The sequence below is a fragment of the Ochotona princeps genome, chromosome 29 (assembly GCF_030435755.1).
Source record: "Ochotona princeps isolate mOchPri1 chromosome 29, mOchPri1.hap1, whole genome shotgun sequence".
Lineage (NCBI taxonomy): Eukaryota > Metazoa > Chordata > Mammalia > Lagomorpha > Ochotonidae > Ochotona > Ochotona princeps.
In genome coordinates, this window is record NC_080860.1 from 19,141,638 (window position 1) to 19,160,244 (window position 18,607).

At 52.2% G+C, this 18,607-nt stretch overlaps 1 protein-coding gene and 1 pseudogene across 1 annotated transcript in view; both read right to left on the reverse strand.

Annotated features, from left to right (window-relative positions):
* UBE2L3 (ubiquitin conjugating enzyme E2 L3) overlaps window positions 1-10,041 on the reverse strand; it is a 38,175-nt gene extending 28,134 nt beyond the window's left edge. Inside the window, exon 1 of the mRNA XM_004592043.3 lies at window positions 9,918-10,041. Within this exon, the coding sequence (XP_004592100.1) occupies window positions 9,918-9,944 (27 nt within the window). The 5' untranslated portion in view covers window positions 9,945-10,041. The remainder of the gene's footprint in view (window positions 1-9,917) is intronic.
* A 5,223-nt stretch (window positions 10,042-15,264) lies between these two features.
* LOC105942173 (small ribosomal subunit protein uS13-like) lies at window positions 15,265-16,844 on the reverse strand (annotated as a pseudogene).
* Between the last annotated feature and the right edge of the window lie 1,763 nt (window positions 16,845-18,607).

Below are 18,607 nucleotides of genomic sequence, written 5' to 3' on the forward strand. Positions count from 1 at the left end.
CTTTTGTGTGGCTGTCAAAACAACTAATTTTCTCAGAAATGTAAACTTCGCATGCTTACAGGCGGCACGTGCTGCTGACGCTAAACCCTAACTCTAACACAAGCCAGTACACTGCAAGTCTACACCTGAGCCAGAGCCCTGGCCCACAATCTTCACATTTCAATTCAGCCTCAGTCAAGCCTCGTTCTAGCACCGTCCTATCTCTATCCACAAGTCGCAGCAGGCTGGCTCACACTCCCCCCGGTCACTCAGTGGGCTTCTCTGATCATCCTAGCAACAGGACACCAAGGCTGCAAAGACAGATCAACAGCAGACCCCGAGACCCTGTCACTCCACTATGCACACTGCTCCTCCAGGTCACCAGACAAGGACACGCTCAAAGACTCCACAGCAGAGGCTTCCAGCAGGCACACCCCTCCCGGGCCAGCTCCTTCACAGGGGTTGCAGTCTCCACTGCCCGGCACGCCAGCGCCCCCACCAGACACAGAGCTCCTCAAGGAGCTGGAAGGTTGGGGGTCTTCAAATCCACCCACAACAGAACCAAAGACACAAAACCTCATGCGGGACATGCAACCACATGCCAACTGCCCGTGCCAAACACGCGGCGTCCCTCCTGTGAGCTCAGCTCTCCGTGCACAGGGCGGGTGAAGCAGACATCGAAAAACCACTGCAGAGAGGATGTGGAGGCCACCACGGTGGCAGAGCCAGGGGGCACCCTCTTAGCACCATGGAACGCCACCACGGGCCCAGGCTTTGACAGACCACCAGGGCTGCCAAGAGTTTCCTCCTCTACTCAACTATGTCCAAGGGCAACAGAGGGCAGAAAGCTGCAATCGACACAGGAACCTGGAGCTGCTAAGAGATGAAACCCAAATAGCCATCCAATCAGCAAAGAACCCTCTACCCCCTGATCCTGGCACACCAGAAAAACCATGAGAACCATGCCAACAGCAGGACTGTGACCCGGAGCAAGAACATCTGGCACCTCGCCATCCAGGCTCCCTGGCAGTTCTAGAAATCTAGACTGTGTAGCAAAGGCCTGGTTTATCCACCAAGAGCAACTTTTGTGCTTCAAGGCTGAAAGAGAAGACAAAACACAGCAACATTATTTCTGAGGGGGAGGGGGAGAGATGGAGGGAGGAAAAGAAGGGGAGAGGGGAGATGGGGAGGGGGAGAAGGAGGAGAGAGGAGGAGAGGAGGGAGGAGGGAGGAGAGGAGGGAGGAGAGGAGGGAGGAGTGGAGGGAGGAGTGGAGGAGGGAGGAGAGGAGGGAGGAGAGGAGGGAGGAGAGGAGGGAGGAGAGGAGGGAGGAGAGGAGGGAGGAAAGCTAAAGAGCGAGATAAGGAGGAAAGGGGGAAGAAGGAGGGGAGGGAGGGAGATACTGTATCTGCTGGTTTACTCCCCTGCCGGCTACAACAGCCAACAATTGGTCAGGGAAGGCAGGAGCTTTACCAAGGTCTCCCATAGGGGTAGCAGGGACCCAAACACTGGGTCATCTTTCTCCGCTTTTCCCAGGCCATCAGCAGGAAGCTGCAGAAGTGCAGCAGCCAGGACACAAACCAGCACCCACATGGGATGTTGGCATGGCACACAGCCTGGCCAGTTACACCACAACAGTGGCTCCCGAAGTAAGTATTTTTAAACCAAAAACACCCACATAGCAGGTGTGCCCAGGGCCCTGCCACACCAGTGATGCCACAGCCACCCTGACAGTACCTCTCAGCATCACCTGCCATCACTCCTCCCAACCCTCCCCTTGTGGATGCATCCTGTCCACGCCTAGCACCTCCCACACTACTGGATCACTTAGCCCTCACACACGGCTGAAGTAACTGGAGCAGAGAGAGTAAGCAACTCATCCAGAGTCCCCCTGTTAAGTCACTGCGGGCCCAGGTGTCAGACTGCAGACGCGAGCTCTTACTAACCCTGCCTGAACACAAAGCCCCCTCTTCCTCCTGTGCCCCCTGCCCAGAGGGCTGGCCACAGCGGGCACACGGGTCTGCCGCCTCTCCTTCACAGCTGCAGGGCAGTTCTGCACTTTTCCCCTTCGAGAGACAGCTCCTCCGGGGCCGACCCCTAGAGGAACGCCTCGTTCTGGAGGAGCCAGGTATGCTGCCACGCCAGCCTGGGCGCAAACCAGGCCAGTTCCCCAGTGCTCCTGGACAGCACCTCGGGATCGGCCTCACTGAAACCCAGGAAAGGGACGGCACAAGAGCAGAAGCTGGCCATCGGCTACTGTTTTGGGGCTCCTCAGGTCACTACTCAGAGCCGCTGCCCAGTCACCCAGGGAATGAGACTCTGCCTCACTGGCCACCGGGTCCCTTTCGTCCCCACCCACTGAAACCCACTCACAGCTGACCAGCCAGGCCAAAGCCCACCCACTTATCTACGCTTCAGGGTCTTCTGCCCTCCCTCAGCATGCTGTGGCAGAGCAGGCTTTCTTGGCTTTTTCACCCTGAGTCCTAAAGGACCAGGAGTCACTTTCCAGGGATGGGACAGGAAAAATCCACTGAGAGACCCAGAATGCGCACAGCACACCATGTTCACATTTGTACAGGCAAGTTTGAGAAAAGGACTGCTAAGCTCAGACCTTAGATACACAGGGGCAGGGGGGAGGTGCTGTGGCACAGCACATGAAGCCACCGCTTGCAATGCCATCCCGCCTGTAACCAGCTGAGCACCTCTGCTTCCTGCAGGTGTGCCTGGCAGAGCCGCAGACAATAGTCCAGGTCTCCACTGAGTACCTGCTCCGATGTTTGCAGGACCTTCCCCGACCTTGCCCTGCCAGTGGTGGGCCTCGGGGACAGTGAGACAGTGGATGGGAGCTCTCTCTCATGTGCAAGAAAAAGAGCATGTGCAGTCAGCCTCAGGCCTCCCTGGTGCATTCGGCGCTGCACACACCGAGACCCACGCGTGTAGGATGCAGGAGGTGAGCTGCCCAAGAGGACTGGTGAGGGAAATCATGCAGGTGTCCCCTCCACAGAGAGAAGAGCAGCAGTGCAGATGGAGGGCCCACAGGGAGGGCTCAGTCAGGCTTCCCTAGGCTTCCCCTTGGGCAGCTGGGAGGAACAACCAAGTCAGTGAAGGCAGAAGTGAGGACCCTGCAGGGTTACCAGTGGGCTTATTCAGACTTAGAAGACTACAGGTGTGTGCATCATCCTAAGAACTGCTGGGGACAGGCAGGGACTGCACAGCAGGGTTTGGGTGCAGGAGTGACGCTGCTATGTTCAACATGTCAATGGAGCAAAAAGCCCAGAAATGCCTCTTGAACATTTACGAGAAATTTCAAGTGACCTGGCTTAATAACAGCAAAATCAATAACCTCTTAAGGTCTGTAGCAAGGTCAGAAGAAGCCTAGAACCTGAGACAAGTGCTCTGTGCCAGTACATATCTTTAAGAAGGGCCTCAAATGCTGCCAGCACTTGGGAACACTCTTGTCCAGTTTCTGTCTCAATTATCCTTTTTAAAGATTTATCTGGGCCCAACAGCGTGGCCTAGCGGCTAAAGTCCATATGGGCGCCGGTTCTAATCCCAGCAGCTCCACTTCCCATTCAGCTCCCTGCTTGTGGCCTGGGAAAGCAGTCGAGGACGGCCCAATGCATTGGGACCCTGCACCCATGTGGGAGACCCGGAGGAGGTTCCAGGCTCCTGGCTTCAGATCAGCGCGCACCGGCCCATTGCGGCTCACATGGGGAGTGAATCATCGGACGGAGGATCTTCCTCTCTGTCTCTCCTCCTCTCTGTATATCTGACTTTGTAATAAAAATAAATCTTAAAAAAAAAAAAAAAAGATTTATCTGAAACAGAGACACGGAGAGACAAAGCAGAGATTGACATACATTTCATCCATTGGTTCACTCTCCAGTGGCCGAGGTGGGTCAGGCCAAGCTGAAATGCTCCCTGGGTCTCCCACCTGGGCGGCAAGAGGCTCAGGTACTCAGACTCATCTCCTGCTGCCTTCCCAGGCACAAAAGCAGGGAGCTGGGTTGGATGTAGAGCAGCTGGGATTCAAACTAAGCCTCATCCGGTCGCTGACATTCAGACTATCTGCTGGGTCCCAGCACCAGACTTCAATTCTCCTTCTTTTTAAAGAGATATTTACTGGGCCCAGCATGGTAGGTTAGTGGCTAAAGTCCTCGCCTAGCATGTGCCAGAATCCCATATGGGCACCAATTTGTATCCCAGCTTCTCCACTTCCCTCTGGCTCCCTGCTTGTAGCCTGGGGAGGCAGTCAAGGACGGCCCAAAGCCTTGGGACTCTACACTCACATGGGAAACATGCAAGAAGCTCCTGGCTTCATATTGACTCAGCTCTAGCCATTGGGGCCACTTGGGGAGTGAACCAGCAGATGGAAGATCTTCCTCTCTGTCTCTGCTTCTTTCTATAAATGACATTCCAATAAAAATTTTAAAATCGTAAAAAAAAAAAAGATATATTTGTTTATTTAGAAGGCAGCATTAGAGAGTGAGGGGAAAAACAAAGACAAAAAGATCTTCCATTCACTGGTTCACTTCCCAAACGGCCAGAGCCGTATCAGGCCAAATCCAGGAGCTTCATCTGGGTCTCCGACATGGGTACTGCGATTCAAGTAGCTGGGCTTCGTCTGCATTCGCTAGGAGCTGGGTTGGAAACGGAGCAGGGAAAAAAAACTGGTGCCTACAAGCTTTGGAGGCTTAACCAGCTACACTAGTATGGCAGGCTACCCCAAAATTCTATTTTGATAAAGAAACGTTCATAAGCAGCATCATTCAGGAAGTCTAAACAAGTCCCAACTTAGAGGAATGCATGAATTTGGAAGGAAACATGCAATGCTTTTCTCAGTTCCCTAAACCCCAAAACTATTCTTGCAATGGAATCTGGCCACTTACACTGCAGATCATCAAATGTAAAATTCCTGGGCCCGGCGCAATAGCTTAGCAGCTAAAATCCCTGCCTTGAACACGCCGGGTTCCCATATGGGTGCCGGTTCTAATCCCGGCGGCCCCGCTTCCCATCCAGCTCCCTGCTTGTGGCCTGGGAAAGCAGTCGAGGACGGCCCAAAGCCTTGAGACCCTGCACCCGCATGGAAGAGACCTGGAGAAGTCTCCTGGCCCCTGGTTTTGGATCGGCTCAGCTCTGGCAGTTGCAGCCACTTGGGGAGTGAATCAGCAGACGGAAGATCTTCCTCTCTTTCTCTCCTCCTCTCTGCATATCTGACTTTACAATAAAAATAAATCTTTAAAAAAAAAACCTGTACTCAAGAGCAAATTGGTCCACTGCTTATCACAACGATTTCCAAGGAATGACATGTGACTTACCCATTCTTCCAACTCACGTGTGATTACAGACTATCTACACCTATAGGAAGCTCTGAGAACATTACTTAAACAGCATTAAAAGGATGCTACAAATCCCAATTTCTTATCTACGCAGTTATGCCACAGCAATTAACAAAACACTAACCATTCTCCCTGCAAAGTCCTCCGGAGATGCTCCTCACCGCCAGGGCCCTGGGGGAACGCAGGGCACAGGAGGCTGCAGAGAACACCACAAGGCACCCAGCTCCCAGGGGACACACTCAGCACTCCTCTTTGGCCTCTGTATCTATTTCTGCCCCAACACTCCACCCCCACAACACAGCCAGTGGTTTACGGTTGTTGCCACCAGGGCTCAATTAGCTGTTTCCAAGTTAAAACATACTTACTGTTTTATTAACATTGTAATCCCTAAAAAGGGTCATCAAATAAATTAATCTCTTTGGCAAATGTTTCTGAAATTAAAGATTAGCATACTCACTCTGCCTGAAATAACTTCCTAGCCTGATCTATGCAAATCACTCTACTCCTAATAATGTAATTCATACTATCTACCCACAGTCCATTGTTCCAAAGATATGTTTGGCACTGAGCTGTCCTGGAAAAAATTTCTTGAGGAAATCTCAAGTTCTTCAAGATGTCACTAATCTGATAATTCAACATCTGTTTGCTTACTCTGCCCAAGGCATGGTTCTAGGAACTAAGCTCCATTTTTTTTTTAAGATTCATTTATTTTTATTACAAAGTCAGATATACAGAGAGGAGGAGAGACAGAGAGGAAGATCTTCCGTCCAACGAATCACTCCCCAAGTAACCACAATGGCCGGAGCTGAGCCAATCCGAAGCCAGAATCCAGGAACCTCCTCCAGGTCTCCCACGCGGGTGCAGGGTCCCAAGGGCCGTCCTCGACTGCTTTCCCAGGCCACAAGCAGGGAGCTGAATGGGAAGTGGAGCTGCCGGGATTAGAACCGGCGCCCATATGGGATCCCAGTGCGTTCAAGGCAAGGACTTTAGCTGCTAGGCCATGGTACCGGGCCCTCCATTTTACTTTTTAACAGCCAAAATCCCTTTTGTTATTCCCACTCCATATACTGAAAGACTGCTGACTAACCTACATCAACCTTTTTTTATTTCTGGGCCAGCACTAAAGGTGCGGCATGTCAATCCGCTGCCTGCAATGCCGGCATTCCCCAGAGTGCCAGCTTGTGTCCCAGCTGCTCCACTTTCGATCCAACTCCCTCCTGATGCTTCAGCAAAAGCAGGGGAGGAAGGTTCAAGTACTTGGATCCCTGATACAAAAGTGGGAGACCCCAAAGCAGCTCCTGGCTTGTACCTAGCCCAGCCCTAGTTACAGCCACCTGGGAAGTAACCAGCGGATGGAAGATCTGTCTCTCTGTAACTATAGACTTTAAAAAAAAATACTTCTTAAAAATTTAAAAAATTGGGCCCGGCGGCGTGGCCTAACGGCTAAAGTCCTTGCCTTGAACGCACTGGGATCCCATATGGGCGCCGGTTCTAATCCCGGCAGCTCTACTTCCCATTCAGCTCCCTGCTTGTGGCCTGGGAAAGCAGTCGAGGACGGCCCAATGCTTTGGGACCCTGCACCCACGTGGGAGACCTGGAAGAGGTTCCTGGATCCTGGCTTCGGATTGGCTCAGCTCCGGCCATTGTGGTCACTTGGGGAGTGAACCATCGGACAGAAGATCTTCCTCTCTGTCTCTCCTCCTCTCTGTATATCTGACTTTGTAATAAACTGAATAAATCTTAAAAAAAATTTTTTTTTTAATTTATATTTCTACTTTTAAATTTCTCAAAAAATGTGTTTGTTTATTTCAAAGGCAAAGGGGTCTAGCCTCCTCCACCGGTTCCCTTAACCATATCCAAATGGCCACAACAGCCAGGGCTGGACCAGGCCGAGGCGAGCCTGCAGCCAGGATCTCCGTCTGTTCCTCCCACACGGGTGGCAAGGGTCCAGATTCTTGGGTCATCGTCAGCTGCCTTCCCAGGCCCATCACCAGGAAGCTGCACCGGAAGCGGAGCAGCCAAAACTTGTACCAGTGCTCCAATATACATGCCACCTCGGCTTAACTTCCAGTGCCATACCACCCACGCCCCTTTGGGTTTTTTTAAACCGTGGAAGTTACACGCTGCTGACTCTCAAAGGCGACTACCAGACCCTTATAACCTACTGAATTGGAAGGATTTTCATCATTATTCAGGAAACTACACCTACTCTTCTATGTAGCCCTGGAGTTCAAAAAAGGGGCCGAGGCGCGCAGAAGCGAGAACCCAGAGTCAGGAAGCTTCCCCACTGTGTTATGCTAGTCCAGCTCTTCATCCAACTAAACTCAGAGTTTCCTCATTTGCAAAAATAAAGATGACAAAGCACTGATGTTGAACACTAAAAAGTAAGAATTTATGTAAACACTCTAGCATTTTAATAAGTCCTCAGCTAACATTACCCATGGTTTTCTAAACTCCTGTTTTTCTTTTTTTTTTTTGAAACACAAAATTCTTCTAAAAGCCATAGTAAGTCCCCTGTCAAACCCAGAGAGCCCGGGGATTCCAAAGTGGGTCAATGGTGCTGACTTTGGGTGACACCAGGATGAATTAGGTCAAGATTCCTGTCCTTCAGGAACTCAGAACCCAAGACAGAAGAGACAAGTCGGAGACACAACTCAAGCGGTCCTTGAGAAACACAGAGTACTGTGGTCACACAAGGAGGAAACAACTCATGCTGAGGGGGAGTTGGAAGGCAGTCTCCCAAGGCTGCTGGCCTGAAAGGGAGAAGGCGGCCATCAGCAGGAACAGCAAACAGCAAGGGAAGGGAGCAGAGGGCAGCACGCCGCTCTGGCTGGAGGGCGGGGGGGAGACAGAGCAGGACAGCTTTCTCACTCTCTAACTGGGGCAACTGGGACAAGCCCACTGTCCTCACTGATAACATCTATGGGGAGGGTGAGGCTGGACCTAGAGCATGACACACAGCAAAGGCTGGGGAAACCGGAAGGCAGGGAGGCAAAGGCCAGGAGGCTGGCCTGAACAGATGGCTGGCAGGCAGCCCAAGAAGGGCCTCACACGCCAAGCAGAGGTCAGGAGGAACTGCTGAGGTCAATAAAACCATAGAGGTCTTGAACAAGAGGGAAAGGATGGAATATGTGCTCTAGGACCTGTGGGGTGGTGCGGGGTGGGGAGGGTGACACACACACAAACAAGATGCCCCTGAAGCACCTTGCGAGGGCATCTGAGTCACCGCCATGCATGTGCCCTGATGGAAGGTTTGAGGAATGCTCCTGGGTACCCACTACTCACACAACAGGTGTATAAAGTTAACCCTTTCTCGTCCAACCAAAGATGGAGCTGTCTCAGGCAGTGGGAACCGGAGGAAGGGGCGGGGAGGACCCCCAGTTCAAGAGCTAGTTCCACCAACCGTGGGATCTGCCCCAGGACGACCCTGCCTTTTCCACGCTGTGTGTGTGTGTGTGTTTAATCATTTCCGGGTGCCAGCACAAGGAACCCTGGCATCCCAAATCACTCAATAAAACGTTGGTGGGGAAAGGATGGAGATGGGGAGAAGGGGTTGAAGGGGTCAGCAGATTCATGGGGCAAGAAAGGAACTACAGCTTATTTAGCTTACTTTGCACCTAAGGAGCCACTTGGCCAGCAGGTCACCGGCTGCATTCAAGAGTCAAAAGTATACGGGGAATCCAAGTTGTTTTGTTTCGTTTTGTTTTTTTTTTTAATAAACTTGGACTCCAACGACTGAAACCCAACTCCCTCCTCTCCTCTCCACTACCACTCAGGAGAGCCTCCCCATCCTCAAGAAAAATGTCACTTTGTTTCAAGGGGGGGAGGAGGGAAGGGGAAGGGTTGGGATGACCAAGTGGTGGAGAGGGAGAGAAACGCGCCGGCGGCCGGGCCCGACCCCACGCCTTCCTGGAGTTGGAACTTGTCCGCTTGTGTGACTCTGCAGGTCTTTCCAAGGCGACAGTTCGTGCAGTCTTCACCGACAACAACCAGAAACTTAAAACTTTGGCAGCCCGGCCGCCTCTCCTTCCTTCCCCGGATCTCCCTCCCTAACCGGCTTCGGCGGTGGCGGGCTGGGCTCTTCCTGGAGCCTTGCGGAGCGTTGCGGCTCGCGGCCTCGGGGCGCTACGGGCGCTTGGGGAGCTCGGCCCAGCGAGCCAGCGCCCCAGTTTTTTGGGGCCTCCAGCCCGGCACCCGCCATGAGCCGCGGCGCCTCCCCCACCCCACCCCGCGCACACACACACACACAACCCCAGCCGCGACCTCCGTCCGCGAGGGGCCTGGAGTCGGGGGTTGAGGGACCGTGGGTCCATGCCGAGCTCCGAGGCCCAAAGGGACCACAACCCAAAGGCTCCGCGGCGGCTCCCGGCGAGGCCTGGCGCTCCCGCCCAGCCTGCGGCCTAGGCGTCCCCGTTACCTCCCACAAGCCGCGAGCGACCGGGAAAGGCGAGGCGGCTGGGGCCTCGCAGGGCAGGAGGCCGGGTAGGGACGCCCCCACGTCCTCTACCCGACTCTCGAGGGACCTCGGCTGCCGCCGCGAGGGGCCCAGGGTCCGGGACGCCGTTCCCCCGCCCCGCCGGCACCGGAGAATGGCTTTTACCTTCATCAGCCTCCTGCTGGCCGCCATCTTGGACCTGGTGCTGCTGCTTTCCCAGAATGCATCGAGGCCGGCCGGGCGGCTGGAGCCCCCGCAACTTCCTGGAGCGGGGGAGGGGCGGGGCGGGGCGCGGCGCGCGGGGCTTCGCGAAACGCCTACTGTGTGCATGAGCGGTGACCCCAGGCAGGCAGGCCGACTGTGGGGCGACCCTCCGGGGCCCCACCCGACCCGCCGGGACTACCCCCCGACCCGCCGGGACCCCCGCCTCTTCGGAGTCTGGGACCCGGACTCGAACCCAAGTCGTGCGTGGCACGTAGTAGGTGCATAATACATCCAGGTGGCGTCCCCTAAGGGAAGGAGAGGGGTTGTTCCACGCACTGCTGAAGGAGAAGAAAACTTGGGGCGCCGAAGGGGATGGTGGGGAACCACTTCTGGGGAAAAGTCTCTAGGGAAACGGAATGAATCATCGCAGCCAGCCAGCTGGACAAGAGGCGCTAATGGGCTCCAAGACAGAGTAGAGGGGGAGATGGATAAGCTAACTGCCTGATATTTTTTTTATCCGTTTGCACTGTGTACATGTGTGGGAGAAAAACTGCATTGCGCCCAGCATAAATGTACAAGTTAATTAAAAATATATAAATATCTCTTTTTTTGAATTTTATTTTTATTTCAAAGGCAGATTTTTTACAGACATTAAAGAGATGGCTCATTCCCCAAATGGCCGCGATGGCCAGAGCTGGGCAGATCCAAAGCCAGGAACCAGAAGCTCCTTCAAGGTCTCTGACGACGCAGGTGCAGGGTGCCAAGCATACGGGCCATCCTCTACTGCTTTGCCGGACGCATTAGCAGGGTGCTGGATGGGAAGTGGAACCTAGCCAGGAGTGCAGCCTGAGCCCATATGAGATGCTGGTGGTAAAACAGGAAGAAACTTAGCCCAGAAATATCTTTTAATTTCATTTTTAGACAAACTTATGAGACAGAGAAACAGAGAGAAGTGCTATCTGCTGGGTTACTCCCCAGATGCAGGGTGTGGTGTGGAGTGCAGAGGCCAGGAACAGTCCAGATTGCCCACATGGGTAGCAGGGACCCAGGGACTTGAGCCAATATCGCTGCACGAAGTTGGACTCAGGAGCCAGAACTGAATCTTGAACAGGCATTCTGAAGGGTTTAAGGAAAAAAGTAACAAGTAGTTATAACTGGGCCCAGCACAATGACTCAATTAGCTAATTCTCCTCCTGTGAGTACTAGCATCCCATAGGAGCACCAGTTTATGTCCCAGCAGCTCCACTTCCCATTCAGCTCCCTGATAATGTGCCTGGGAAAACAGTAGAGGATGGCTCAAGTCCTTGGGACCCTGCAGGCACATGGGAAACCAAGAAGAAGAAGCTCCTGGCTCCTGGCATCAGATTGGCTCAGTTCCAGCTGTTGCAGTTATTTGGGGAGTGAATCAGCAGACAGAAGATATTTCTGTTCCTCTTTTTCTCCATAAATATGCCTTTCCAATAAAAATAACTAAATCTTTTTTAAAAAAGATTTATCTATTTTATTACAAAGTCAGATATACAGAGAGGAAGAGAGAGAGGAAGATCTTCCGTGCGATGATTCACTCCCCAAGTGAGCCGCAATGGCCAGAGTTGCGCTGATCCGAAGCTGAGAACCAGGAACCTCTTCCTTGTCTCCCACGCAGCAGCAGGGTCCCAAAGCTTTGAGCTGTCCTCGACTGCTTTCTCAGGCCACAAGCAGGGAGCTGGATGGGAAGTGGAGCTGCTGGGATTAGAACCGGCGCCCATATGGGATCCTGGGGCATTCAAGGCGAGGACTTTAGCCCCTAGGCCACGTCGCCAGGCCCAAAATAAACAAATCTTTAATAATAATAAAAAAAAAGAAAGTGAATCAGTGGATAGATTTCTTTCACTCTTACCTTCCAGCTCTGTTCTTGTTGCTGTTTATTTTGTTTGTTTTTATTTGTGTTTTGTTTTTCCAATAAATAAATAAAGAGAGAAAGAGCAAGATCTGCCTTCCTGTCACAACCATCCTCCTCCATATCCCAAGTTTCACTTTTTATGCTTTTGTTTTCCCTGAGGTCAACCACAGGTACTGGATGGAAGATTCCAGAAAGAGTTAGTAAGAAATGGGGCCCAGGGCCCGGCGGCGTGGCCTAGCGGCTGAAGTCCTCGCCTTGAAAGCCCCGGGATCCCATATGGGCGCTGGTTCTAATCCCAGCAGCTCCACTTCCCATCCAGCTCCCTGCTTGTGGCCTGGGAAAGCAGTTGAGGACGGCCCAATGCATTGGGACACTGCACCCGCGTGGGAGACCTGGAAGAGGTTCCTGGTTCCCGGCTTCGGATCGGCGCGCACCAGCCCGTTGTGGCTCACTTGGGGAGTGAAACATCGGATGGAAGATCTTCCTCTCTGTCTCTCCTCCTCTCTGTATATCCGGCTTTCCAATAATAATAAAATCTAAAAAAAAAAAAAAAAAAAAAGAAATGGGGCCCAGAACAATGGCTCAGTGACTAAATCCTCACCTTGGATGCACCCAGGATCCATATGGGCACCAGTTTGTGTCCCAGCTGCTCTACTTCCCATCCAGCTCCCTACTGTGGCCTGGGAAGGCAGTCGAGGAGGGACCAAAGCCTGTGTAGGAGACCTGGAAGAGGTTCCTGGTTCCTCATTGGCTCAGTTTTCCCCTTTGTGGCCCCTTAGGGAGTGAACCAGCAGATGCAAAATCTTTGTCTCTCCATTCCCCTATAAATCTGCCTTTCCAAGAAAAATAAATAAATGTAAAAAAAAAAAAAGAAAAGAAACAACTAGTATGTGTTCAAGCACTTTTATGGCAATGTATGGAATTTTTATTATCACATTCTGTTAGTGGTTATTTGCTTTTTTCTGTTTTTTAAAGGTTTATTTATTTTTTTAAGATTTATTTATTTTTATTGGAAAGTTATATATACAGAGAGGACGAGAGACAGAGAGGAAGATCTTCCATCTGATGATTCACTCCCCAAGCAGGCACAATGATTGGAGCTGAGGCAATCTGGATCTCCACACGGGTGCAGGGTCCCAAGGCTTTGGGCCGTCCTTGACTGCTTTCCCAGGCAACAAGCAGGGAGCTGGATGGGAAGTGGGGCTGCTGGTATTAGAACCAGCATCCATCCATAAATGATCCTGGGTGTGTTCAAGGTGAGGACTGTAGCTGCTAGGCTACTGCGCTGGGCCCATGGTTTATTGATTTATTTTTTTATTGGAAAGCCATATTTGCAGAGGGAGGGAGAGACAGACCTTCCAGGAGCTGGGTTACTACTCAAATGACTGCAATGGCTGGAGCTGAGCTGATCCAAAGCCAGGAGCCAAGAGCCTCTTTCATTTTTCTCGCACAGGTACATGTCCCCAAGGCTTTAGGCCATCCTCTATTGCTTTCCCAGACCACAAGCGAGAAGCTGCAAGGAAAGTGGAGAAGCCAGGACATTAACTGCCACCCATATGGGATCCTGGCTCTTGCCAAGAGATTTAGTCACTATGTTACTGCACTGGCCCAATGGTTACTATTTTTCTGTGCCTAATTTACAAATCAAACTTTATTGTGGGTAGGTAGGTATATATAGAAAAACACATCATGATTCGGTCCTACACTTGGTACAGGCACCTGCCACTGGGGGTCTTGGAGTGTTATCCCACCCCCATGCAGGGAAGAAGCAGAGATTATAACCTCCCTACCCTTACCCAGTGCCATGCAAACATGATATTCCACCCACATTTGATATACAGTTGATGGAAGTTTTGGAAGCCAGGTGATTGAGTCCTCCGTGGTCCTATGGTAAGTACAGGGGCTGCACCGAGTGGACCCACGTCCAGGAGAAAGGAACACAGCTTTCATTGGGAGCCGCTTGCCTCCATTGCAGAGCACAGAAGGAAAGGGACCTGGACCCCCAGGGAAGTCCAGGCCGGGTGAGAAAACACCGTTTGGACCATTGACCTCACCACTGTGCAGGAATCAGGGTGGTCCCTGCTACGTCACAGGGCTCTGAGCATCCCTTCCCCTGTCCAGCCTCATCGGGACCCTGCACGGGGTGCCTCCCCAAGCGAAACACCTCGGAAATTGGACCCACCAGCCCCAGGGGAGCTGCCTGGCCCTTGGGATCCCCCTCTCCATTGTTTCTGAGCGGAAGGCCCAGCTTCTAGTCACACCCAACTCAGCCAAAGCCTGGTCATTCTGATCTGGAATTTGTGGGACACCTCACCAATCCTTCTCAACCTCACACCCCTGTCCCACCCTCACCGTTCAGCATCAGAAGTTGCTTCGGGCCAGGTATTTGGCTCAATAGATAAGAAGCAATTTGGTGTGGCCGAGTCCCATATCAGAGTGCTTGGGTTTCAGTCCTAGCTCCACTTCCTGTTTTCTCTGCCAGCTCAAGCACACCCTGGGAGGCAGTTGGTGATGGCTGAAGCGTTGATGTCCCTGCTATCCACAGGGGGTACCTGAACTGAGTGGTTGCCTCATGGCTTCAGTCTGCCCTGGCCCCGGGTTATCACAAACATTAAAGGAAATGAACAGCAGATAGAAGAACTCTGTATTTGCCTTTCAAATACATAAATGATTTTTTTTAAAGATTACTCAATTTTTATTGGAATGTCAGATTATAGAGAGAGGAGAGACAAGATAGGAAGATCTTCCATCTGTTGATTCACTCCCCAAGTGGCCGCAAAGGCAAGAGCTGAGCCAATCAGAAGCCAGGAGCCCAGGGCCCAGCACCATGGCCTAGCAGCTGAAGTCCTCGCCTTGAATGTGCCATGATCCCATATGGGCCCTGGTTCTAATCGCAGCAGCTCTACTTCCCATCCAGCTCCCTGCTTGTGGCCTGGGAAAGCAGTCCAGGACGGCCCAAAGCCTTGGGACCCTGCACCCGTGTGGGAGACCTGGAGGAACTTCCTGGCTCCTGGCTCCTGGCTCCGGATTGGCGCAGCACCGGCCGTTGCGCTCACTTGGGGAGTGAATCATCGGACGGAAGATCTTGGTTTCTATTTCTCCTCCTCTCTGTATATCGGACTTTGCAATAAAAATAACATAAATCTTAAAAAAACAAAAAGTGGAGCAGCTGGGACTAGAACTGGCTCCCAAATGGGATGTTAGCCACTTAGGAGGGACTGCAGCCACAGAAATAAAATAATAATAGGGGACCCAGCCCTGTAGCCTAATGGCTAAAGTTCCCACCTTGCATGCTCTGGCCATTGTGGTCGTTTGGGGAGTGAATCAGCAGGACAGAGGATCTTCCTCTCTGAATATTTGACTTTTCAATAAAAATAAATGAAGCTTTAAAAAAAATAGTAGGTGCTTATCCACTAGGCCGTAGGCTCAGAGGGAGATAAATAGGCAACCCATGCCCTCCAAGGAGCTCACAGCATCCTGGAGAGGCAACAAGAAAACGGCAGAAGAGTGGGAAGGTTTGCAGAATTGTGGGGGTTGGGAGGAGAGGACTGACCGGGGCAGGACCAGGGTGAAGGGTGGAAGACGTTACAGGGAGCAAAGGGCAGGGAAAGGAAAGTGTGTGGACGAGGATACTCCTGAGTCATACAACCAGCCATACTGAACACGGGGCATGCTGCTGACGTCATCCCACGCGAGACATTCTGTCTGACAACAGGTAACTGGGTGTCTGAGACATGCCCTGTGTCACTCAGCTTGGGAGGCCAGGCTCCCTGAGCTAGACCCCAGCCCGTACGCACAGGCTAATGCTCTGCTTTGGCCACGTCTCTGTTGGCCCAAAACCACAGCTACACATCCTTTCCTCCCAGACACACCACATGCAAGCCTGAGTACCTTTGACCTTGCTGTGCTGAGCTGGCTGAGGACGAAGTATTGCATCTCTGTGTTACTACCTCCCCCAACCACGTGTGGCTTCCTGATGCCCACTCTGCAGGTGTCCCCTTTGTCCCTGACCAGTGTCCTTCCCTCCCTGCCCTGTCTCCCCCCATCTGCATGACAAGTGCTTGCACAGCCTGCTTGTATGTGTCCTTTTTCATTTATCTTTTTTTTTTCATTCATCTTTTTGCTTGTATGTGTCCTACCTCACCCCACACACATGCTCACAGAGTCTCATAAGAAAGAGACAGCGAGGGCCCGGCAACGTGGCCTAGTGGCTAAAGTCCTCGCCTTGAACGCCCCAGGATCCCATATGGGCGCCGGTTCTAATCCCAGCAGCTCTGCTTCCCACCCAGCTCCCTGCTTGTGGCCTGGGAAAGCAGTCGAGGACTGCCCAAAGCCTTGGGACCCTGCTGCTGCATTGGAGACCTGGAAGAAGTTCCTGGCTCTTGGCTTTGGATCCGCACAGCACAGGGGCCATTGCAGTAACTTGGGGAGTGAATCATCGGATGGAAGATCTTCCTCTGTCTCTCCTCCTCTCTGTATATCTGACTTTGCAATAAAAATAATTAAATCTTTTTTTTTCACGGCATATAAACTATTTATTAACAAAAAAGGCCAGCCAACTCATTTCTTCTTGGACATACCCAAAGGCCCCGGTGCCCAGTGGTCTCGGTGTGCTGGTCTTGGACACAGAGGCCCCAGAAGTGGCGCAGCCCTCTATGTGCCCATATCTTCTTCAGCCGCCCACGGAGCTTGTCATCCAGGCCGTTGGACGGAACCTGACTGTATCTGCCATCCTTCACATCCTGCTGTCTGTTCCAGAACCAGTCGGGGATCTTGTACTGTCTGGGATTCTGCATGATGGTGATCACCCACTCCACCTCATCCTCAGTGAATTCTCCTGCTCTCTCGGTGAGGTCAATGTCTGCTTTTCTCAGCACCACGTGGGCTTACCTTCTCCCCACACCCTTCATGGCCGTGATGGCAAAGGCTATTTTGCGCTGCCCATTGATATTCGTGTTGAGGACTCGCAAAATGTGCTGAAACTTCGCAGGAATCACTAGAGACATAGCGGTGATAAAGGCGGCAGCTGTAGGCCTCCTGTGGAAGATTATATCTGACTTTGCAATAAAGATAAATAAATCTTTGAAAAAGAATGTAATGAAGTGGGCGCTACTCAGAGCATGGTTGACAGGAAAGGATTGATTTCTGGGAACTTCCGCACACCAGGTCACTGCACTTTCAGGTACGCAAAGGAGCTGAGACAGAGTGGTTTAGAGTGGGAAATCAGAGGACATGTCTGGGTCAGGCCAAGGCATCCACCCACAGGCGAGGCCTGGGCTGGGCTGAGTAACATTGCCCACTGCCCAGGGGCTCACATGAAAGCTGGGGCTGAGAGGCATGGCTGGCTGGTCTAGGCCACGGTACCTACCCATGAGGATAGGGTCAGGAGGTGGCCCATATGAGCACAGGCCACAGCACTTACCAGAATGCAAGAGAACTAGCTCAAGAGGCTGGTTCTATAGGGAAATTATGGACTTGGCTCAGTCGAACTGTAGCACCTGCCAGTTTGTGTGAGAGCTGGGCATGATGGTGATGGGCTTTGCCAAGCTGAACCACAGAACTCACCAATACTTGTGGAAGCCAAAGCTGGGAGGAGGCTGGGCCGGGACAGGCTGTAGCACCTTCTGGCACAGGCAAACTCTGAGACTGAAGGCAGACCAGGCCAAGCAAGGCCATGGCACCCACCAGCACACGTAAGATGTAAAACTGGGGTGAGCTTGGTAGGGAACTTGGGGAAGTCCCTTGCCAGACCACAGCTCCCACTGGTAAGCATGTGAGCTGGGGCTGTGGACAGGACAGGCCAAGCTAGGCTGCAGCACCCATCAGCATGTGTGTAGACCAGGACCGGGGGTAGGTCAGATTGGGCCAGTCAACAGGATAAACTGGCAAGAGTGAGAGCCAGGCCAGGTTGGGTTTGAGTCACAACACCCACCAGTTCATAAGAGGTTTGGGGCTTGGGTTGGGCCAGGCTTGGCTGGGCTGCTGCACCTGCCAGTAAAAACTGGGACTGGGGGTGGGCCATCTCAGACTTGGCCACAGTACCTGCTCCACGTTGGGACCTGGGGTTGGTATCAGTTGGCTGTTCCCCATCCCCAGGCACTGGAGCGGTTGGGAGGCAGGTACATGTATACGTATATGTGTATTGCATGTGAGTGCATATGTGTGTATTTCTGCAGTTAAGCACCTGTTGATATCTATGCTAAGGGACGCTTGACTCTAACTCCTAAATCCTACTCCTCTGTGCAAGCTCTCAGCAACCTGCTGGACCCTGGGACTCTAGCCCTCACTCCTGCCAAGAATGGCATTTGGATATTGGAAGTAGGTAGGCCAGGTAGTCAGTTGGGCAGTGTTCCAAGTGCTTGCCTGGTTCCAGCTCTCTGCTAATGCATCTACAAAAGCAGCGCAGCAGAGAATGGTGCCAGTACTTGGGCTCCTGCCACCCATGTGGAAAACCTGGATGAAGCTTGTAGGAGGACATTGTGGCCCTAGAAGGTCAGCGAGCACAGGATTACAATTGATTGGATAATATTTGTATGATAACAACCGAATGCATAACTGATCGGCTATCACTTGTATGAGAACAGTTGAGTGGACAGCATGTGTATGAGAACACTTGGTAGAATATACAAAACAAAAGGAGTTCCAAACAAAAGCATAGAAACAGTTGATGGGTTTTGTTGATAAGCTCAATACCTCCTCCCTTATCCCATATGACCCTCAGGGTAAAGTCTGATGCCACTAATAAACTTCAGCTTTGACCATCAGTCAG